Source organism: Phacochoerus africanus, chromosome 1 (genome assembly GCF_016906955.1).
Source record: "Phacochoerus africanus isolate WHEZ1 chromosome 1, ROS_Pafr_v1, whole genome shotgun sequence".
NCBI classification, from domain to species: Eukaryota; Metazoa; Chordata; class Mammalia; order Artiodactyla; family Suidae; genus Phacochoerus; species Phacochoerus africanus.
Genome location: NC_062544.1, coordinates 159,708,717 through 159,733,589, shown reverse-complemented (window position 1 = coordinate 159,733,589; position 24,873 = coordinate 159,708,717). Strand labels below are relative to the sequence as shown.

Here is a 24,873-nt window from a genome sequence, read left to right as displayed (position 1 = left end):
CAGCATGATCAGAAAACTATTACCTAATTTTTTTTTTGTCTTTTTGTCTCTTTAGGGCTGCACCTGCAGCATATGGAGGTTCCCAGGCTAGGCATCTAATCAGAGCTACAGCTGCCGGCCTACTCCAGAGCCACAGCAAAGCCAGATCCGAGCCAAGTCTGCGACTACACCACAGCTCACGGCAACACCGGATCCTTAACCCACTGAGCAAGGCCAGGGATTGAACCCACAACCTCATGGTTTCTAGTCGGATTCATTTCTGCTGAGCCAGGACGGGAACTCCATATTACCTAATTTTATTTTAACCTGGGGTGATTGTAAATACAATCATCAGTTGTGTCAACCTAGATAATAAAAATGCCCCATGTATCTATTCTTTGTTCCTTTTCACTCCCCCTTCTGATCAGAAATCCTCCACCTTTCTTGTGTTATTATAACAGTGAATCAGTGAATGTATGCATACAAGTTTGCCCCAAAACAACCGCTATGTTTCAGTAAGTTAGTATTTAATAGTTTGATAGGAAGGGGTTTTTTCCTAGCACTGGTTGATGGGTGACTTACTCTGTTTTTGTTTCTTTCAGTGATGAAGAACTCTCTCAATATCTTTTACAATTGGTGCAAGTTTTAAAATATGAGCCTTTTCTTGACTGTGCCCTCTCTAGATTCCTACTAGAAAGAGCACTTGCTAATCGGAGGATAGGGCAGTTTCTATTTTGGCATCTTAGGTAAGTCTTTTATATTTCAAATTGAGTCCACCATGTATTATAAATATTAATCAGCATAATACAGGACATTTAGCAAAATAGTCTAGCTGCTTTTGTTGTATCTGAGCCATCTATAAATTTTTGCTTTCTTTGTATCTTCTATTTCTTGACACCGAGACTTTTTTTTTTAAAGTATAGTTGATACACAATGTTGTGCCAAGTTTTAATATTGTTTTTCTTTTCTATCCCGGTCTTTCCTAGGAGACTGGATATAGTTCCCTGTGTTATATAGTAGGACCTCATTGCTTATCCATTCTAAATGTAATAGTTTGCATACTATTATATGTAATAGTATACTATTAAATTAGTATTAGTATATTAGTATATTAAATAGTATATTATTAAATGTAATAGTACATTCCCAAACTCCCAGTCCATCCCACTTCCTCCCCTTTGGCTTCCACAAATCTCTTCTCTCTGTGAGTCTGTTTCTGTTTTGTAGATAGGTTCATTTGCACCATGTTTTAGATCTCACATATAAGTGATATCATGTGATACCTAGACTCTTAATTTTCATGATTTGGCAGAGTAGCTTAGATAAGTGTCCCTGCGTGCATCCTAGATTTTTAACTGAAACTAGTAATTATTTTTAACTGAAACTAGTTGGATGCTTTCCTTCAATTTTATGCTTGTGTCCTCTTCTTTTTAGTTTTTGTGATTGTTTGGTTTTGATTTGTTGTTGCCCTGTTTTTTAAGTAAATTGACCTGTTACTATATCCGCTGATAGTCATATAGGCTCAAACACTTTCTAGGGAAAAAAAGCCTAGATTTTCTTAATTTCCTTCCCTACATATTATGATCTTGATGGCCTTTTTTACATCGTAATGTTTATCTTTTTGCTGTTCCTTGTGTTTACTGTTGCTTTTACAAATAGGGTTTTTGTTTGTTTGTTTTTCCTTTTAGGTCTGTATACTGGCTTATTTAAGTGGTTACTTTCCAATTGTAATTTCCTCTGTCCTTTATCTTATTTCTTTCCTATTTAGAAGAGACCTTTCAGTATTTCTTTTAGAATGGGTTTATTATTTCAGTATTCTTTTAGGTTTCGTTTGTTAGAGAAATTCTTTATCCTTGTATTTTAAATGATAATATTGCTGGGTAGAGTGTTCTAGGCTGTATGTTTTTCCCTTTTAGAACTTTGAATATATCTTGCCACTCTGGTCTGGCCTGGGGTGTTTTTGTAGAGAAATCAGCTGATAGCCTTATTGGGGTTCCCTTATAACCAACTCTTTGTTTTTCTCTTTCTGCCTTTAGAATCCTATCCTTATTTTTAACTTTTGCCATCTTATTATAATATGTCTTGGTTTGGGCTCAACTTGTTTGGGTCCCTCTGTGCTTCCTGCATCTTGATACCAATTTCCTTTAGATTTGGAAAGTTTTCAGCCATAATTTCTTCAAATATATTTTCAATCCCCCTTTCTTTTTCTTCTCTTTCTGGAATCCCTATTATGTGTAAATTGGCCCACTTTATATTATTCCATAGATCTATTCTATTGCTTTCATGTTTTTTCATTTGGTTTTCTGTCTGCTGTCCTGATGGGTGATTTCCATTATCCTATCTTCCAAGTCACTGATTCATTCCTCTGCATTATTCATTCTGCTCTTCAATGCCTTTAAGTCAGCTTGCATCTCTGCAAATGAATTTTCTTGGCTCCTCCTTATATTTTTTAGTTCTTTTTTAAAGTACTCTCCAATACTGTTCATATCTGCTCTTAATTCCTTCATATTCGCTCTTGATTCCTTCAGTACTTTCACTATCTCTTTTTTTAACTTGGTATCTGTTAGACTGCAGAGGTCTGTTTCATTGTTTGCTCCTTCAGGGGAATTCTCCTGGTTTTATTTTTTTGTTTTTTTTGTTTTTTTTTTTTTAATGGGAATGGCTCCTGAGCTTCTTCATTTTGCTTATCTTTTCTTATTCTGTGAGATTAGGGAAAATTACTACTGTAGTTTTAGAAGGCAATTTATATGCAAGAGTGCCCATGGGTAGGTTGTTAGGGCTTACTTTTTATTTTTTTGAGTGTGATAGCTTCTTTTGGTTTCATTGCTTACTGTTTCTTTCCTCATTGTGTTCAGGCTGCTATCCCCTTTATGGGGGGTGGGGGGTGTGCTGGTGTACAGCCTATGCATGCTTCCAGGGAAATGGGGGCAGTGGGCAGTGCCTGTAGCCAGTGCCTGGTTGCTGGGCCCTTGACAGTGGTGGGGAGTTGTGGGGAGGTACCACCACAGGCTGCTCCTGCTTCAAGCACCCAGAAAGTGGCACTGACCCTCAGGCAGGTGTAGGCAGCACCCAGAGCATTTGGCAATGGCAGCAGCAGGGCATGTGCATTCTCAGGGGAGTGAGGACTACAACAGGTAGTACTCTTACTCTATTGCAGTGCCCTCCTCTGTGGCAACCCTTGAGGTGGTGCCTATTCATAGACTCCTGGTGGTGGCGGGCTATGCCTACCTCTGCAGTCTGAGATGGCCACCACGATTTGCCCCTGCTGTTGGAGACCTGTGCAAGAGTTGCCTCGCTGCCTGAGAGCTAATGCATTTGCAGAGAAAAATATTCCGATTGTGATCTAACCCCTCTTTCGCTCACCCTTCCCAACAATGGTGCCTTGCTTCTCCTGTGGGACCAGGCAGCCTCCCACACTCCCTCTGTGTGGTGCTCTACCCCCCAGCCCATGGCACACCCAATTTCTAGCCCGTCGGCTGTCTCCACACAGCCAACCCTAGTCTTCTCCCCAGAGCTGCTTCCAGAGCCTGAGTCTCAGTGCCTGGGCCCCCTCCCCAACCAAGTGTCTCAGGCTGTGGTGTCCAGGGGCGGTGGTACCAATGATCTGTGTGGCTCTCTCTCTGCTTTGCCATCCTCAGTCCAGCTGCTATGCTTTTCTCCAAGGCTTTGAGGTCCCTCCATCTTGGCTGATCTTCCCGTCAGTTAGTGGCTTCCCAGGGTGTGGATTTCTTTTCTCTTTCACAGCTTCCTGTCAGGTGTGCTGGTTCCATCCTGATTCCTTTTTTTTCCCTCTTCTCTCTCTCTCTTTCCCTTTTTTTTTTTTCCTTTTTTTCCTCTGCCCAGTTATGTGGAGGGTTTCTTGCCCTTTTTGGAGGTTTAAGGTCTTCTGCCAGTATTCAGTAGATGTTCTGTGTGAATCGTTCTACATGTGGATGTTTTTGTTTGTTGTGCTTGTGGGAGAAGGTGAGTCCCATGTGCTACTCCACCATCATCTTGATTCTCTGCATTCAGTTTCTCATTTCTAACTCTATATCAGACATTTGTGACATTTTTCATCTGGTCTTCCAAGTATTGAAGTTAATCATTAACAGAAAAACATAACTTTTCTTCCATTTGGTATAACTTCTAAGTTTTTTCTTATTTAAAAAAATTTTTTTTATTATAGTTGGAGAAGAAAGGCTCTTTAATTTGTCTTATTTTCTCATTCATTTCAGTCTTCTTAATTTTAAATCCCTCAAGGAATAACAAAATAAGGTATTTCTTCCTTTTTCTAATAGGTACACCATTCTTTAAGTGAGAAAAAAATCAAATAGAAGTTAATTGAGGGATTAGTCAATTGTGATGAGTCAGACCCATGTTTCATCTTAATTATCTCTAATTGGTAATATTACAATTTCATTCCAAAAAACAAGGTAGGAAATGTTTGGATTTCTTAGAATAATTAACTGGTAATAAAACCATGTATTTTTCTGAACTACAGTGATGAAAGAATTTGATAGTTGAGTATCTCACTAAACTATGCACAAGGTGATGTTTTCTCCTTTTCTTTGCTTAGCTGTTAATTTAATAATAGACTAAAGAAGTCCGTATTTTTATTTGGTGGCCTGAAGTGTTTGGTAAACCATCTTACTGTTTACTTTCTGCAGGTCAGAAGTGCACATTCCTGCTGTCTCAGTACAGTTTGGTGTCATCCTTGAAGCATACTGCCGGGGAAGTGTAGGTCACATGAAGGCACTTTCCAAGCAGGTATCCACTTGCTTTCATCTTCACTTTCACTTTGCCACATGCTGTTTGATAAATTGCATCACATGCTGTTTCTCTCATCACATTATTTCATAGAGGTTTTGATAACTGAACCCAATTAATACGTTTTAAATATTTATTTTATTATTTTATTTTTTTGGCTGTGCACATGACATGTTGCAGTTCCCAGGCCAGGGATTGAACCTGTGGCACAGCAGTGACCCAAGCTGCTACAGTCCCAATGATGGATCCTTAACCCACTATGGCACAAGAGCACTCCAGTACACTTTTTACATTAAAATTTAAGCCAAATAATGAAGTTTCAGCAAATTAAACAATATTAATTGAATGCTATCTGAAAAAATCAGTCAATTCCTCAGGGTATCTATATTAATACCATGCCTTAAATTTTAGTAGTAAATACCTATTTAGACATGTTTAACAATAGATTTGATGGTAGCAAAGGTTATGAAATCTTTAGATCCTTTTTTTCATACCTGTGAATTACTCTTTCCAGTTAGTGTAATGTTTTTTCCAGTTACTGTAATATTTATGATGCATATGCTCTGCCATTTGTTTTAGACTGAGATAGTTTGACAACTAAGTCTATAGGTGTTATAAGCTTCTAGAATTCAGAATCCTCAGGCTACCTTTTAAAACTTTGTATGCATGTCTGAATTTGTGATACTTTCCCACATTCTCTCAATTTCTTCCAAGGCCTTCATTTTCTAATCATTGAAGATGATGAGATATTAATGATATTAATAGATCAGATAGTAAATGCTTGCTTCATGCCAGGAACCATACTAAGTGTTTTAAGTATGCTATTTTACTTTCCTGATACTGCGTCACAGTAGTTACCAATACTGCTGTGACAAGGTGAACATCCAGGACTCCAAGAGATTAAGTAACTTGCCTTAAAAACCCACAGCTATTAAATGAAAGTTTCATATTTAGGTCTGTGCAGCTATAAACCTAAAACTCTTATTATACTGGGAGTTTTCAAACCTTTATAGTAGCACAACTCTCTTTATTTATTTTTAGGCCACATCTGTGGCATATGGAAGTCCCTGGACCAGGGATCAAATCCAAGCAGTTGTGACCTATGTCACAGCTGCAGCAACACTGAATCCTCAGACCACTGTACCACAACGGGAACTCTCCAACTCTCTTTAAAAAATCAAATCTTAGGAGTTTCTGCTCTGCACAGTAGGTTTAGAATCTGATTTGAGCATCTCAGGTCACCTTGAAGGTGCAAGTTTGATCCGCAGTCCTGCACAGTGGGTTAAAGGATCTGATGTTTGTACAGCTATGGCGTAGGTTGCAGCTGCAGCTTGGATTTAGTCTCTGGCCCAGGAAATTCCATATGCCATGGGTACAGCTATTTAAAAAACAAAAACAAAAAGCCCTTAAAGGTAGATCCAAGTCTATTTTTAAAATAGACCGCAATGTCATTTTATCGGTATAAATGTACTTTTGAAGCTGAAATGAAACATAAACCATTAAACAGAACCATTAAGCTATTTTATTGAATACAGATTTTCATTGGGGGTTATTGTCAACAGTTGTCTCAGTATCCAGTTATTTACGTTTTTTGTTTGGGGGATAATCCTGACTTATATTGTTAAGGAATTGAAATAGTAATGATTTTTAAATAGCTTCCTTGCAAATGAGAAGCATAACTGTGGCCCAGGCTTGATTTGCTGGTGCGTTCTTGGTCCCCCGATGTGTGAGTTGAGAGCATTTCTGCCATCAAGTGAAACAAACTCATATTAGCTTCTTCATGCTTGAATTTTTCATTGATAAATAGCAATGATATGTTCTTGTTATCCAACAATAATATTTCTTGAATTGAATATTATCTAACCTAACACAAGCAGATTTTTTTTAATGGTTTAATATACATTTACCCAGAACCTATTCTTTGCCAGGATTTGTGTTAGCTGTAGGTGCTGTGAAGTCACATTAGCTATGCTGTGGTCATCAAGTGTTTCATATTCCATAGCGTAGGTATACAGATATACAAATACACACACACATATATATGGGGAGAGAGAAAAAGAGAGAGAGTAGGGGGCTGATTGGTGAGATTGTGATGATTATAAAGAATTGGCTCAAGTGATTATGGAGGCCAAGAAGTTCTAAGATGTGCAGTCATGCAAGCTGGAAATCCAGGAGAGCTGATGGTGTAGTTACAGCCTGAGTCTGAAGGCCTGAGAACCAGGAGAGCCAATATTGATGAGTGCCAGTATGAAAGCAGACAGACTTGACACCCAAGAAGAATCATTATTCAGTTCCAAGACTAAAGGCAGGAAATGAACAATGTACCAGCTCAAGACAGGGAGGTGGAATTTCCTTCCTGCTTATAGGAGGGTCTGCCTTTTTGTTTATTCAGATGTTTGAATGAGGTCCACCCACATTAGTAAAGCTGGGCAATCCACTTTACTCAGTCTACCTATTCAAATGTTTATCTCATCCAAAAACACCCTTTCTGACACACCTATGATAATTGGACCAGGAGTTCCCATTGTAGCTCAGTGGTAAAGAATCCCACTAGTATCCCTGAGAACGCAGGTTCGATCCCTGGCCTTGTTCAGTGGGTTAAGGATCCAGTGTTGCTGTGAGCTGTGGTGTAGGTCAAAGATGCGGCTCAGACCCCGTGTTGCTGTGGCTGTGATGTAGACCGGCAGCTGCAGTTCCGATTCAACCTCTATCCTGGAATCTTCCATATGCTGCACCTATGGCCCTAAAAAGATGATAATGATGATAATGATGATATTGGACCAAATATGTGAACATTCCATGGTCCAGTCTCATTGATACATAATATTAACCATCACAAATCAACTTGGCATCCATAAACCCATACTTAATCTCCAAATAAAAACAATAACAAGGTCATAATTCTACCTAGCATGATATAACTATCCTGAGGACAAGTAATCACACGTTAACCTTTTTCCCAGAAGAGGAAATAATGTCCTTCAGTGGTGTTTGCTATTCTCCTTGATACTCTGTCAATTAAATAATATGATGTAAAATTAGCAGAACTTAAATAGTTTGAGTTAATTAATGATACAGAGTTAACGTATGTTAAGAGTGGGATGGAAACAGACATTTGTGATATATACTTACGTGTGTGTGTGTGTGTGTGTGTACGCGTGCATAAACACATGCTCATAACCAAATGAGTTACTCATGATAGTCCTCTTTTCTTTAACGATCATGTGATCATATCTGGTATTTATCACTACCCTCTTATAACCCATTCTGTATTTCCTTTGCCTTCAGCAAGCACCTCAGTTGGTTGTGTTTTTTACCTTCATTCTTGAAGGATCTGGGCCATTAGTAGTAGTCCTACCTGGATTGACCTGTAATTTTCCATTGATCTTTATTACAAGGACATGGTAATACTAAGAGATCATCTCTGTTCTAGACATATTCTTCCCTAATTTCCCCTTTGAAGTCAGGATCAATCACTCTAGCCAGCACCATAATGCCCTTCTTTGCTTGTTGATGCATAGGCGTGAGGAGTGCAAAATAGCTGGGCAGGAATCTGACCTTCCAATTCAGTAGAATCATTGTTTTGTGTCCCAGTGGAATCATTCTTTTCTCTGTAACTAAGACCTCTTTGCCAGCAGAGCATAAGATCTCAGCAAAAGGAATAAAAAATTTTGTTAGTAGGTCAGTAGGGGTAATAGTGGATAGTGCTCCTTCCATTTCCACACCTTGATACCTGGACCTGTGAATCCTGATTATTGGAGAAACAGCATCATATATTGGGTGCTGATTCAGAGCATATATAGTCTTCTACACAACCTTGTCCCAGCCCTGCAGAGTATTACCACCTAGCCAGAACTGTATCTGAATCTTTAAAAGGCCATTCCACTATTTTATCAAGGAATCTACTTTGAGGTGGTGGGGAAATATTGTAAAGCTAGTGAATTCCAAAGCAGGAGCCCAGTGCTGTGAAATGAGTTCTTTGATCAAAAGCAATGCCATGTAGAATGCCATTAGGGTTACAAAGATATTTTGTAAGTTCATGGTAGTTTTGGCAGAAACATTGCATGTAGGCAGATTTATAATCAGAAGGTCTGTTCCAGTAAAGACACTGCCCTTTCCAAAAGAAAGCAGTCCAGTGTAATCAACCTGTCATTCAAATTCACCATGGCCTCATGGGGAGTTCCTTATGATCAGCTGACAAAGGAAGAGAAGACTTAATCATGGTTTACAGAAGACTCTACACAATATGTAGGTACCATATAAAAGTGTACAGCTGTGGTACTACAGCCCCGTTCTGGAACATTCCTGAAGGACAGTGGTCAAGGGAATACTCCCAGGGTGCAGAACTTTGGAAAGTGCACCTGGCTATTCACTTTGCCTGTCTTTCATGAACCAGGTGTTTTCTGACCCACCATGCCACAAAGATGGGTGAGCACAGTAGCACTTGATCATCAAGTCAAAGTGATGTAGAGGAGATGGGTCCAATCAGGCCCTGACAGCACAAATTACATAAAGAACTGGCCTAAACATCTATGGTCTCCCAGTTCTGCCACACTACCTTTTCTCTCCTAGCCTGCACCTGTCATTCAGTAGCTGGCTGACCATCCCCAGGAAATGATACCATATTGTGGACTTAGGAAAGAGGCTTGCTTTTATCCATAGAATGGGTCACCTTATTCACTTGATTATAAAAATCTGCTTCCAAGGTTAAACCTTGGCTTGTGTCCAGTGGGACACAAATATCTTTTATTTTTTTGCTCATTCAGAGAGGTCTGTTACATCTCTTCCTTAAATTTCCTTATCACTAGTTTTCCAGCTATGTCCCTTCTAAGTCCCTGACCATGAGCCAAACGTGGGTCACAGCTTGTGAATTGGTGCGTCATCACACATATGGCCATTTCTCCTTCTAGGCAAAGTAACCATTGCAACCTGAGCTGTCTGCCATGGTTACTTTTTGGCTAGTGGTTAAATATTCCCTCTTAGACTTTGTTCCTTGGCAGATTGTTTTTTTTACCTTGAGGCAAAGACTCTCCTACTTTTTTGCCTTTTCTGGCTTCTCTATCTCACTTTGATGGCTGTTTGTTTTCCCACTTCTAACATTCTGTTCATTCCTGTACCTCTATGGTATTACACCCTATTTTTATATGAGATCTCTGTATTAATTTCCACTTCCACTACACTTTTATAACTCATTTGCACTGCCAGAGGAACTACCATACGTTTTCATAGGTGATTTTAGTATTTATGGTTTTCCATTCATGTAAAAACAACTATATCTGATCCTTCCTTTTTGGAAAGCCTTTCAATGGTAATAATAATTGCTAATATTTATTCACGTATTATGGGCTGTTTATTCTTCACAACAAGATGAGATAGATATATGATTAGTCCCCTTAATTTTATGGTTCTCTTCAATATATCTCATACCAATGTCTCATGTGTCAAGGTTACCATCCTTGTCCAACCCATTGTCCTTTCTTACTTGGATGTTTTTGTTAACCTACTAAATTGTGCCCCTTATTTCCATTCTCCCACACGTGTACATGCACACACTCCCCTCCATTCTCTACACAGCAAATAAAGTGGTCTTTATAAAATGTAGATGGGAGTTCCTATTGTGGCTCAGAGGTTAACGAACCCAACTAGCATCCGTGAGGATGCAGGTTCGATCCCTGGCCTCGCTCAGTGGGTTAAGGATCTGGTGTTGCTGCAAGCTGTGGTGTAGGTCACAGACACGGCTTGGATCCTGTGTTGCTGTGGTTCTGGCATAGGCCGGTGGCTACAGCTCCAATTTGACCCCTAGCCTGGGAACCTCCACATGCTGTGGGTACAGGCCTTTAAAAAAAAAAAAAACCAAAAAAATGTAGATATGTATTTTTTAAAATCCCTATAGTAATTTTCATTGCATGGAGAATAAAATCCTTACTTTAATGTATATTAGACCCCATTTGATGAGGTCCTTACTTCTTTGGCCTCATTCATATGGTCAGAGCCCACTGGATATTTTCTTTGTTTTCTAGGAACCTCAGTTTGACTTTTATAACAGCAGACATGTGACATATGTTAGATTACATTATTCTACTCTTTTTCTTGACTGATGAAAAGCCAGGGGAAGATTGTACCCTTCACATGGCATTTCTTATTATCACTGTAAACCTAAAGTGTGACAAGGTGTTGAAACACTTAAAGCATTTGACTTATGGCCATGTGGGTATTCAGAACACTGTTCCAGGAAATGGATATCAACATAATTAGTGATAGAGCCTGAAAATTCACAATTGTACAAACATGGAAGAAATTCAAATTTGAAATAATTCAAAAAGTTCCTGAGTGCATAGCCCATTTTTCTCTTAGTTCCCTTTTCACCAGTGTTTGTACAACTCCAGAAATTGTTGAAAAACGGGATGTCTGTGGTTTTGACAGATGGCTAACTTGGCAAGCTTTAGCCCATCTCGATTTTATCATCAAGCTACATAGAACCTTCCTAGTTTCCTGTGAGCAGGCCCTTAGCCTGTCTGTAGAAACTGCATGCCTGAATTCATCTCTCTACAGAGTCTTGGTGGTTTCCTTGCACAGAAGCAAATTTCAGAAATGAAAACATAGTATAAAATAAATCTCCTGTTTGTGGAAATGCAAGCCATGGTATTCACAGTGTTTGTTGTAAACATATTTTATATGCTTGTTAAATGCAATTTACATGTAGATATACATACTCTGTTTTTATCATTTATTTCCAGTATTAGTGACACAATGATAAAATGTTTCTTTTAATGCTTTATGGTTGGTTGAAGATGGGTCTTACAGAATTTGACATAATACTACATAGAAAGACCTTTAGTTATTAAGCAATAAAGTAGACTTTTAAACATGTTTTTTGAGGAGTTCCCTCTGTGGCACAAAGGATTAAGGATCTGTGTTGCCGCAGCTGTGGCATAGGTCACAGCTGCAGCTTGGATTCAGTCTCTTGCTGAGGAACTTTATATGCCACAAGTGTGGTAAAAAAACAGCAAAAAACCACAAGTTTTGTATTCAGTTACCCATTGTTGATTCACATTGTACCACTTGCATAATTTTTGAAATTTGCATAATTTTTGATAGCCAGAGTTACCTCATTATAAAAACAAAATAATTTAGACTTGAACAACAGCTTCTGTTGTCTATTCATATTCATTTTACTGTATAATAATTTATACTGTTAGTAAAAAGAGGATATACTGAGAAGATGTCATACAAGAGTAATGGCAAAGATATTAAGGTTGAATGTCTACCCCAGGGTTTCTTCTTTTTTGGGCCACACGCATGGCATATGGAAGTTCCTGGGGTAGGGGTTGAATCGGAGCCATAGCTGCTGGGCTGCCATAGCTGGACACCACAGCTACAGCAACGCCAGATCCTTAACCCACTGAGTGAGGCCAGGGATCAAACCTGTGTCCTCATGGATACTAGTCAGATTCATTTACACTGAGCCACAATGGGAACTCCGTGGTACATAGATTTTCCTTTCATACAATAGAGTTGGCCAAATAGAGTGGTTCAGATTGTGTTTCAAATTCTTTTATTCAGTTAGTTCCAGAGTTCTGAGTAAAGTTTTCATAATTATCTTTTACCTACAATTTATGTCTCTTTTCTTTACTTTGTAAGATCTTATTTAAGAAAAGGGTTCAAACATATTTGAAAAAATGGTGCTTTAAGTAACAAGTGATTCAAGTTAATTAATTATGTTGGACCTAATGTATTTGTCATAAAGCAAGCACTGTTTTTACTGGTTGTCCTGTGTGTATGTCGGGGGGGGAAGGGGAATGGTTACTAATGTAATCACATGGTATTGTTATTAATATAAGTGAATTTTGGTGGTGGGGAAACTTATTTTGCAGGTTGAAGCACTCAATAAATTAAAAACTTTAAATAGTTTAATCAAACTGAATGCAATGAAGCTGAATAGAGCCAAAGGGAAAGAGGCCATGCATACTTGTTTAAAACAGAGTGCTTACCGGGAAGCCCTCTCTGACCTGCAGTCACCTCTGAATCCGTGTGTCATCCTCTCAGAACTCTAGTAAGTGACTGTCTGTACTGTGCTTGGTGGATCTCCCATTAAGTAGTAATACAGACGGGATTTCTGAGTTACTGCCTTAGGGGATCAGAGGGGCCAGCTGTTAGCCTAAGTAAGTGGAATGTAATTAAAGAAGGAAAATCGTAAAGTCTTCAGAAGTTATTCTTGTATTTAATAGGATGTATGCCTTCTAGCTAAATGTACCTGTGGGGTTAGTGAAAGTTAATACAAATTAATTTCCTTTCAATTGTATATAATTAAATTTGTTTTCTATTTTACTAGTTTCTAAGACTTGAAACACCTATGTAATTAAAATGTTGGCAGCAATCATAGACTGTTTACTAGATAACTTTCCTGTTTCAAAATAAGATTTTGAAAGAATTTGGAAATTCATTTACTAATTTTTTTATTTCCTACACTTAGGAATAACGGGAAAGTGATAATTGTAATCATCAGTATTCAAAATTGATCTCTCTTTAAGAAATCAAGAATGAACTCACAAGCCAATGTTACATTCTGGTTTTTTTTTTTTTTTTTTGGTCTTTTGTCATTTTAGGGCTGTACCTGTGGCATATGGAGATTCCCAGGCTGGGGATCGAATTGGAGCTGCAGCTGCCGGCCTACACCACAGGCACAGCAGCTCGGTATCTGAGCCAATTTTGTAACCTACACCATAGCTCACAGCAATGCCGGATCCTTAGTCTACTGATCGAGGCCAGGAATTGAACCCTTGCAACCTCATGGTTACTAATTGGGTTCACTGACCACTGAGCCACGATGGGAACTCCACATTCTGATTTTTTATTGTCTCTGTATAAAAACACAAAGTCAAGGAAAAATAAGGAAAGAAAAGGAGGAATTTTAAGTGCAGTTGTGAGAAGGGCAAATCTGGGTTTTCAGTGCAGTTCATCTGGCATCTCTTCATGCCAGCCAAGACTATGGTCCTTGTTGCTTTTCTACCAAGAGAAAATATTGTAGTTCTGACATCTCTAGACCTGAATAAAACAGGTCTTCACGAAGGATTTTTCCCGTTAATTTATCATGGCAACATTACAGTCTTACCATATCTTTAAATTGAAGTGTGCTAATTTTTCCCTTTTTTTTTGTTTTCAGTGTTGAAAAGTGTAAATATATGGATTCCAAAATGAAGCCTTTATGGCTTGTGTACAACAACAAGGTGTTTGGTGAGGATTCAATTGGAGTGATTTTTAAAAATGGTGATGGTATGTACTGAAGTTTTTACAGTGCCATATTCCTTAGTATTTTTCATTTGTTGTCTTTTGGTTTTTCTGAAAGGTGATATGTAAATGCATAACAAATAGCAGCCGAGAGGTAGCTGTCAATGGCTATAAAGTTGAATTTGGCATGCCATAAATTCTTTTTTTTTCTCTTGGAAAATGATTTCTATAGTTTATTTACAAACCTTGGTCTAATAAACCTTCCTTTTTTTCCTACAAAATAGAGTTGTCTACTCCTTTGGTAAAAAGCTCGTGAAATACAAGAGAATATTTTAAATAATATAGTCATATATCCTGTTTCAGTGACAGCAATTTTGATATTGATGCCATAGTCATGTAAAATTCATTGAGCTTCAGGTTCTTCATGGCCATGAGAATTATAGCATCTCTGTGTTGTGTTTATTAAAAGGAATTAAGTAAGTTAACTTAAGTAAAATGTTCTTAGAATAGTATCTGCTTACAACTTTATCAAAAAGAACTTGTATTGTTTTCTTAGACATTTAACCCCACTTGACCATATAAATGTCATTGTGTGAAATTCGGTACTTTCACATCCTCTTACCTGAAAATTATCCTTGGATATGATAATAAATAAAATCAACTATTGCATTTTTGTGAACTCATCATGCAGTTACTCATGTGATTTTTTTTTTTTTGGTCTTTTTGCCTTTTCTAGGGCCGATCCTGCGGCATATGGAGGTTCCCAGGCTAGGGGTCTAATCAGAGCTGTAGCCACAGCAACGCAGGATCCTTCACCACAGCTCATGGCAACTCCGGGTCCTCAACCCACTGAGTAAGGCCAGGAATCAAATCCGCAACTTCATGGTTCCTAGTCAAATTCGTTAACTACTGCGCCACAATGGGAACTCCTCATGTGATTCTTAAGAACTGCTTGTGCATCCCTAAAAACAAAACAAGAAGGAAAAAAAATTAGTGTGAATTGTGTGGATGCTATAAAACAGCATTACCATGTCATAGCAGTATTAAAGCATGCATATGGTTAGTACAACTAAAGAGATTTTGAAACTCAATTTCTGAAATAATTTTGGGGACATGTTAACCAGCAAACCTAATATTTAACATAATAAATGTGGTGACCATTAAAGTTTTGGGAAAAAAATTAACAAAACCATTATTTGTCAGTCTTTTTTTTCCAGCCAGTTAATTCTGGCTGAATTAGCTAGTCTGTTGTTAATGTTATAAGGCATAAAGTAGAAAGCACTTATAATAAAGCAGGGTTTTTTCCCCTTAGACCTACGGCAGGATATGTTGACACTCCAAATGCTGCGCTTGATGGATTTACTCTGGAAAGAAGCTGGTCTGGATCTTAGGTAAGATTTCTGGTGAATTTATTTTTGTCTCAAGTTATATTCCTTCCACAGCAAAAATTTAATAATCAACATTAAATTCCTGTCGATTCCTTTCTTCCTGCTATTATTATTGATTGTTGTTCATAATAATATTTATATAGCACTTTATAGTTTACAATGTGCTTTCAAATACATTATCTTACTGAAACCTCATTAGATGTAAAACTATACATGTGATAGCAAGAGTCATATTCCCACCAGTGATTTTTGAAGGCGGTCTTAAGGGGGATGCACTGGTGATCATGTGAGTGATAAACCAGAGAAGGGGCCTGCCCCTCTTCTTTAGCCAAGTAACACTGAACCCTCCACTCTCTTGAAAGGCAAGTGTTCAGATGGGCTCTCAGGGTGTTTTTTGTAGACAGTAAGCAGAGCTGGTTTATGGCAACAAATAAAAAGGCAACATAATCAATTTTTTAAAGTTTGATTATTATAAAATCTTTTAAGATAAAGAATTAAAAACAAAATGTAATTTTTAACTATGTAAAAATGTAAGATTTGAATGTCAACAAACAAAATTAAAAGTTAAGCCTTACACTGGGCATTATTTTCATAATGAACAGGATGGAGGATAGTAATTCTAAATATTTAAAGAGCTCGTAGAAATAAATATGGGGGAAAGATGTGAAAAGGTATTCATACAAGTTGTAAAACAAACTAATTCTGTAAACACTGTTGGTTCTAGTGAGGTATGAATGATAAGAACAATTAGATACCATTGATTACCTAGCACAATTTTTGTTAAATGAAATGTAGTCTAGAACATTGTTAAGGTAATAAAAACACAAATACTGTCTTATACCAGTGTAAATTAATATAAAATTTGCAGTATCAAGCTTATTTATACCCTATATCTAATATTTCCAGAATTTACTTTTTTTTTTTTTTTTGGTCTTTTTGCTATTTCTTTGGGCCGCTCCTGCAGCACACGAAGGTTCCCAGGCTAGGGGTCGAATCAGAGCTGCAGCCACTGGCCTATGCCAGAGCCACAGCAACGCGGGATCCGAGCCGCATCTGCAACCTACACCACAGCTCACGGCAACGCCGGGTCGTTAACCCACTGAGCAAGGGCAGGGATCGAACCTGCAAGCTCATGGTTCCTAGTTGGATTCGTTAACCACTGTGCCACGATGGGAACTCCCAGAATTTACTTTTAAATTAGAAATGTGAACAAAGACATGCACAAAGATATTCATCCTTGCTTTATTTACAGTATAAACCTTGGGCCACCCTTTTGAACATTTGCTCAATAGGATAATGGTTTATAAAATGATTAGCTTTCCCATATGATCAAATATCTCCAATATTTGAAAGTATTCTTTAGGAGATCTCTTGCTTCGCAGTGGTTTAAGGATCTGGTGTTATCACTGTAGCAGCTTGTGTCACTGCTGTGACGCAGGTTCTTTCGTGGGCCTGGGAACTTAGACATGTTGTGGGCATGGCCAAAAAAGTATTGTTTATAGAGAATTGCTAATAACACTTTGAGAAAGTATTTATCTTCAAATGTCAAATGAAATAAGTGAGGTGCAAAACAAGTATTTTAATATAATTATTTCAACCACATTAAAAATTCCTGAAAAATGATAACACTAAAATGTTGACAGAAACTGACATTACTTCTGGATGGTAGGATTAAGGGTGATCCAGTTCCCTCATCCCAACCCCTTTTGTGTACCTGTTTCTCTCTTTTTCTTTTTTTGTTGGTGTTTCTCTAGTTTTCTGTGGTGGCTGTGTTCTCCTTTTTTAATGAAGGGAAAAGAATATTATACATGTTTCATGATCTAATACAGGTCCATACATTTATAACTATTCTGGTTGTTGATGAATAACTTCATCTTTTGCCTAATTCTTTGTATTTTATTTTTTAAAATTGTAGAATATTTCAAACGTTAAAATAGAAGATAATTGACATTTTTTGTGATCTTACACCCAGATTTATTTAGCATTAAAAGACAGATGTTAACATGTTTCCATATTTACTTTTTTAAAAAAAATTAAATCTATAGATAAAGTTAATGCATTATTATCCTCTTCTGCTTTTTCACATCTCAGAATTTACCATTATTCTAAATTGTAATATATATATTTTTCTGCTTTATATATTATGTATCAGTGGAACATTTGGAACTTGCAGTAAATACTATCATTATCACATGTAACTTTAGAGTTTACTTTTTCATCACATATTTTTGTGATTTATCAAGATTATATGTGAATTTCTAATTTGTTGTTTTTGATTCTCTATTAATACTTTGAATAAATGCAAAAATTTATCCATTTCTCTATTAGCTTTTTTTTTTCTTTTTTTTTTTTTGTCTTTTTGCCATTTCCTGGGCTTTTCTTTTGCTGCTGTTTTTGTTGTCAGGTTAAGAATCCATTGCCTAATCCAGGTCCATGAAGATTTATACCTATGCTTCTGAAATTTTTGGTTAGTCTTTATCTAGGAGGTCATCAGTTTCATTTCATTTATTTTGTATTGGATATCCTATTGTCTCAGCACTGTTGTTGAAAAGACTATTCATTAAATTATCTTGGCACTTGTTAAACATGAATTGAATGTAACAATGAGTTCTAAATTCCTTTTCATTGACTTACATGTCTATCTTTGTACAGTCTTTTTTTTTAATTTATTTTTTGCTTTTTAGGGCCATCCTTGTGGCATATGGAAGTTCCCAGGCTAGGGGTGGAATTGGAGCTGCAGCTGTCGACCTACACTATAGCCACAGCAACACCAGATCCTAGCCACATCCATAACCTGTGCTACATATAGCTTGTGGCAGTGCTGGATCCTTAACCCACTGAGTGAGGCCAGGGATCGAACCTGTATCTTCACAGACATTATGTTGCATTCTTAACCTACTGAGCCAAAACAAGAATGCCTATGTTTATGCAGTTTTGATTACCTTGTAATAAGTTTTGAAATTGGGAATTGTTTGCTTACATTCTCTTGTAGGAGTTCAGTGGTTTCGGGTCTTACAATTAGGTCTTTAATTTATTTTGAGTTTATTTATATATGTGGTGTGAGAAAAATTCTGATTTTACTCTTTTATATGTAGCTATCTTTTTTTCCCAGCCTCACTTATTCATCAGATGATCTTTTCTTCATTGTATATTCTTGCATCCTTTGTCTTAGACATTTACCATATGTGTAGGTTAATTTCTGGGTTCTGTATTTAGTACCATCCATTTATACATGTGTTTTTGTGCCAGTACTATGCTGTTTTGATGACTGTAGCTTTGTGGTATAGTCTGAAGTCTGGGAATGTTATACCTCCAACTTTGTTCTCTTTTTCTCAAGATTGCTTTGGCTGTTCAGGGTCTTTGCAGTTCCATATAAATTTTAGGACTATTTATTCTAGTTCTGTGAAAAATGTTGTGGTATTTGGTTTGTTTAAATGAATTCTATAAATTTATAGTTTTTATTTGGTGATTCATCATTCTCATATTTCTATTTCGATCTCGAACATGGTTCCTTTTAGTTCTTTAAACATCGTTTAAATAGGGGTTTTAAATTTGGCAACTCTGAAAATCAGATTCTTTCCCTTTTTGTGGTTGCTTTTTGCTGTTTACTTCATGACTTTTCAACTAAAAAGTTTCTGTTCATTGTCTTGTGTGGTCACTGACTTCTCTGCTTGTTTATTGTATTGGTCTGCTAATGATTGGCCATAGCTTTCCTTAAATGCCTAGAATCTTTAAGTCTTACCGTCTTTACTGAGTAGTTCTGTGTACATGTCCGGGCGTGCCTTCAGGAGTCAGCCAGGTAGTTCAAAACTGCGCCTTAGCCCTAACTGGTATAAAGCCTCAAAGTTAGCAAGAGGTGAAAACTGTGGCCTTCTAAGTTCTTTCCTATCCATTTGCACAGCCCGGGGAATGCAAGCAACTGTAGCCATGCACGTGGCTTTTAGATTCCTGTGGATGTATTGTAGTCTTTCACTGTTCCTTGTAAACATATCTCATTTCACAGTTTTCCTTTAAGTTTTTTGGTTAACTTATCATTTACCCCAGCTATTATTTACTTAATATCTGCATATTAATCTGCATATTAATGTTAAACAGTTGATTCAGATTATTTTTGAGAAACACCCTACAACTAAAAGGCAATTGACAATGGATGAGATCTGAGTCAGGTCAAAGAAACAGAATTGTGAATGTGATCTTTGTCTCTAGTAGAAACTATTAGAGTTCAGGCTAGGGGTTGAATCAGAGCTACAGTTGCCAGCCTACACATAGCCACAGCAATTCTGGATCTGAACTTCATCTGCAGCCTACACCACAGCTCACAGCAATGCCAGGTTCTTAACCCAAACCCACTGAGCGAGGCCAGGGAGTGAACCTGCAACCTCATGGTCACTAGTCAGATTGTTTCCACTGTGCCACAATGGGAACTGCATCTTTTATTCTATCTCCCAGTCCACTAATTATCTCTTCAATAGTCTTATCTTTTGTATATCAAAGTAGTGTATTTATTTCAATAACTGTTTTTATGCAGGAGTTGTTTTTGATTTTGTTGTTGTATAGCTTTCTCTCTCTCTCTCTCTTTTTTTTTTGCTGCACCCACAGCATGTGGAAGTTCCTGGGTCAGGGATTGAACCCATATCACAGCAGTGACCCAAGCCACTGCAGTGACAACATTGGTTCCTTAACCCACCTTGTCATACACATGCCTGTTCTCTTTTTAATACTATACTTCCCTTATGCTTTCTATTCCTTTTCATGCCTTTTATCATTTTAGGATTTCTTTCATATTGTTCTGTTTTATCTCTTAGGGTATCTGTCACCTTTTCATTTATCTGCTTAATCTTACTCATTTCCTTGTGTAGTGAATAATGTTTAGTTTTGAATTCGTTAGTGGTAGGGATTGTGTTTTCTGTGTGGGTTCTTTGCTCCCTAAGGTTTGAAAGTTGCCCCCCAAAATGAGTTTGCATTTAATTTGTGCTTTTGCCCAAGGTCTTTACACACGATTAGTCAGTTTTTTGTTAATTCTTTTCCTTCAGACTCTCATACCTCATAGGTATTTATATTATATTTGAATGTCATAAGGATGTGAGAAGGCTTGGATTTTTGCACTTTTATGAATCCCTCTTTTTTTATTGCCCACCTAGGGCCAAGGTTAGATGACAGACTTTAATGGTATATCCTCTCATCAGGGAACAGACTTTTTCTAGTTCTCTTTATACATTTGACAGTCTTCTTAGAGCCCCAGTTTTGTGTAGGATCTCAAGTCTAGGTCCTACATCTCATGAGTTCAAGACTATGTCTCCTTTATCAAGGGTACCAAAATGTCAACCAAGTCAGTAACTTCCTGAGCCACTAATAAGTATAATCTATATTTCTGTGATGTAGAAGTCTCTTTTTCTTTCTTTGTTAACCATAACTATTTTTAATACTTTTTTTACTTTATCCATTATAAAAAAACTTAAATATCTTTGCTGGTAACTATATAAGTAGTAAGTTTTCTCTCTGAGTGTCATCTTAGAGTCTGTCTTTCAAGTACTTTTAACATTTTATAGTTGCCAAAGGATATGAAATACATGATTGGATGCTAATTTCCCTGAAATCAGTGATAACCCCCCTTTTTTTTAAGGGCCGCACCCAAGCCATATGGAAGTCCCAGGCTAAGGACCTAATCAGAGCTGTAACTGCCAGCCTATACCACAAGCCACAGCAAAGCCAGATCCTCAATCCATTGAGTGAGGCCAGGGATCGAACCCATGTCCTCATGGAAACTAGTCAGGTTTATTACTCCTGAGCCACAATGGGAACTCCAGTGATTCCACATTTATCACAGGAATACAAGCCTACTATGTTTGGAAAAGACCACTATAATTTAATTTAGAAAAAGAGAGTTTATGTTGAACAGACAGAAGGTTATAGTATGGACGCTTACACCGCCTGACACACACAAAAAAAACTAACAAAATTTATCACAGTATGTTGTTATAATTAGTTTTGTGAATATAAAATTAAAGCACTTATATTTAAAATCAGTGACTTTAGAAATTCTCTTGTGGCTCAGCAAGTTAACGATCTGGTGTTGTCACTGCTGTGACTTGGATTGCTGCTGTGACACAGGTTTGATCCCTGGCCTAGGAACTTCTGCACACTGTGGGTGTGGCCCCCTCAAAAATCGGTGACTTTAAAAAAATTAAATATTAGTTCTAGGTGTTGTATTAGGTTCTTCACATGTGTGATGTCATGTAATCTTTACAACTCTGAGGTTTTGTTATTCCTTTTTAGCAGATGAGAAAATTAAAGCTCAAGGGATTTTAAATAATTTGTCAAAGTTTACAAAAATAATAAGTGGTTGTGGAGCTAGATTCAAATTGGGGTCTGTCAGACTCTAAACTTGGTATCAATTGTTCTATTATTTTAGCAGTCTAAATGAGAGAACAATTGTGGTAAGACTTATATAGGAACCCTTTGTTTATCAAAGTATTCTGGTGCCCAAAATATGTGCTTATCTATTTTTTTTTAAAAAAAGAAAGAGTTTTCTAGTATCAGATCCTTCCAGGATAAACTTTTCCATTGCTGTCGAGGTAGAAAAAATAATTTGCTATGAGTATTGTTTCTTTCATGGGCCTTGTAGGTATGACTGAAGTGAGATTATAGTTCATCTAAAAAGGTCCTTTGAGTACTATAGATGACAAGAATTTGGTTACAAATTAGCAGAAATCTCTATTATGGCTGTGTAAAAATATAGTTAGTTTTGAATAGGTAGCAGATTTTTTCATCAGTCACTTACTTGTAAGAAATACATGCTTAGGAATTCCCCTTGTGGCTCAGTGGAGACAAATTTGACTAGTATCCATGAGGCAAAAGGTTCCATCCCTGGCCTTGCTCAGTGGGTTAAGGATCCGGTGTTGCTATGAGCTGTGGTGTAAGTCGCAGACGAAGCTCAGATCTGGCATTGCTGTGGCTGTGGCATAGGCCAGAAGCTACAGCTCTGATTCTACCCCAGTCTGGGAACCTCCACATGCCGAAGGTGCAGCCCTAAAAAGACAAAAGACAAAGAAAGAAAGAAAAATACTTGCTTAGGTAAGAGGGAAATGGGTGATTGTGAGAAACTCTTCCTGAGGCAAACATACGCGAGAAGTGTGGCTTTCTTGCTCGCTCGTTCTTTCTCTCTCCTTTCTTCTCTTTTCTTTTCTTTTCTTTCCTTCCTCCTTCCTTCCTTCCTTGGGGGGGGGGGGTTAATTGGCACATAGCCACAACCCATTTATTTGCATATTATTTGTGGCTGCTTTTATGCTGTAACTGCACCACTGAGCTAGTTACCTAGTGTTCTATAGCCCCTAAAATATTTATTATCTGGTTCATTCCACTAAAAATTTATTGATTCTTTTTATAAAGTAAAGCCTAATGAAAATGATTTTGCCGTATATGTCCACAAAAAATGGGAGAAACTTTGCAAGCTTAGGCTGTAACTCCTTGGTTCTTTCCAAGGTTATCGCATAGGCTACACAGTGGGCTCCTTTGCTAAGAACAGATTCTGGCCATGTGATGAGTCTTGTTAATTATGAAAGGCTGATCTAAAGACTTTGTCCTTAGTTCATTCAGCCCAATTGAAACCCCCAACCAAGTTCTTTTCTCTTACTTTTTAAATTTTACCCATTATATTTAGCTGTAAGGCACATTTAACAGCAGATGAAGTTCATCGTGACCTCAGGCAGAGGGAGGCTGCCATATGTGGGAGAGCTAGAAATAAACCTGGTATCTGTCTGAGGGGAAGCAGTGTGTATCTAACAAGAAAAAGGAACTTGTCTGTCCAGTGAGAACTTTGCTGACTTTTTGTACTCTGACCCCATGTTTTAAAAATATGCAGGCCTTTAATTCTTTTGAGTTCATTTTCAAACTAATAGCTTTTTTTTCCACCAAACTTTTTTTTACTGTTTCTATAAATATACGTGCCCTAGTGTTCCTATTGAGTTTGTTTTCCTTTTGGCCAGCTGTTCAGGTTAAACTGGTTCACATAGCACACAGTCTTTTTAGTTCAATGTCAAGTCTTTTAAAAAGTTCAATGTCAGGATACCTTCTAAATATTTCTATATTGGTCAGAATATTTTAGCACCTGCAAAAGTGCCACGTTAACATGAATGAAAGTATCTGTTTCTTATTTTCATTTTTCTCTGAATATCTCAAGATACTCTTTTGGTATCTTCTATGCCAAATTAGAACAATTTGTAAGCCACCAATATATTAGAATGCTTATGTTAATGAATTGGGTCCTGTTCCTCACTGCTTACAAAATCAGTACTCACATGTGGTTTTTTGTTTGTTGGTTTTTTGTTTTTTTTTTTTCCACTTTTTTCTTTTAGGGCTGCACTCGCAGCATATAGAGGCCCAGGCTAGGAGTCGAATCGGAGCTACAGCTGCTGGCCTATGCCACAGCCACAGCAACACAGGATCCAAGCCACCTCTGTGAACTAGACCACAGCTCATGGCGATGCCAGATCCTTAACCCACTGAGCAAGGCCAGGGATTGAACCCACAAGGTCATGGTTACTAGTCGGATTTGTTTCCACTGTGCCACAACAGGAACTCCACAAGTGTTGATAGAAAGGAAACATGCTTTTGATCAGAATTCCAGCAGTCTAGAGAGATGGACTCAGTGTGCCCCGCAAAACTACCTCTGAAGAATCTGCTCAGCCATGAAAGACTTTAAAGGGAAACAGGAAGTAATATCAGTTAATCATTGAGATGGAGGCGGGGGTCAGAGTTGTCACCATCCCCCACTGTATACAGGCTTATATGCAGTTTTGTTGACTCCTTGTGGTCTTTCAAGATGCTACCTTGTTCACACAGTTTGTCCTTGAAATTACTTAAGGGGAATCTGGAGAAGAGATCTGGTCATCTGTTAATTACTTATTCTTTATTTATACTTCTTTGATTTATGGAAAGAACCAGCAAAACCAGCAAGTAAGGCATAGTGTAATTTGAAAGGTGTGCTAGGGCCTGAGATGAGTTGAGCATGGGTTGCCTAGGTTAAGATTAGTGACAAGACAAAAGGGTGTCTCTTACAGAGAGTTCCTTCCTATAAAAAGCTTTTTCCTTCTAAAAGCTGCTTACACTCTGACCTTTGGTCAACAAATAGGTAATCAGCCTTTTCTGTCAAGTGTATTAGCTTGTCTGCATGTCACTCTGTCTGGGTTTTGGTAGTTTTGACAATTCCATCCCATTCTGTTCCCCCCCCCCCCCCCGCCCACCACCCCTTATAGGTGACATTGAATTTTGGAGTTGTCTTCATTATGACTTTATATCTGAATTTCATCTATGGTGTTTACTTCTGTTTGAGGAGAGCTGTATAGTAATTCTTTAATGACACTGATATCAGTTAGAGGGATGAACAAAGAAGACGGAAGCTGTAGAAGCCTTAGGTCAAGGAGTTGTATTTTCTTCCTTTTGAGGCAAGGGGCTAAGGTACCACTCAGACTTGGATTGATTTGGGTCAAAGCTAGACAAAACTCTCTCCATACCCGTTCAGAGTAGAGTGATG

General features: G+C 37.7%; 1 protein-coding gene across 4 annotated transcripts in view; it reads left to right on the top strand.

The window, feature by feature from the left end:
- The window catches only part of PIK3CB (phosphatidylinositol-4,5-bisphosphate 3-kinase catalytic subunit beta), a 178,604-nt gene that overhangs the window by 139,872 nt on the left and 13,859 nt on the right, over positions 1 to 24,873 (top strand). For all 4 annotated transcript variants that reach the window (XM_047783338.1, XM_047783354.1, XM_047783345.1 and 1 more), the window contains 5 exons: positions 582 to 725; positions 4,626 to 4,725; positions 12,600 to 12,778; positions 13,889 to 13,998; positions 15,266 to 15,344. In XM_047783338.1, the coding sequence (XP_047639294.1) occupies positions 582 to 725; positions 4,626 to 4,725; positions 12,600 to 12,778; positions 13,889 to 13,998; positions 15,266 to 15,344 (612 nt within the window). The remainder of the gene's footprint in view (positions 1 to 581; positions 726 to 4,625; positions 4,726 to 12,599; positions 12,779 to 13,888; positions 13,999 to 15,265; positions 15,345 to 24,873) is intronic.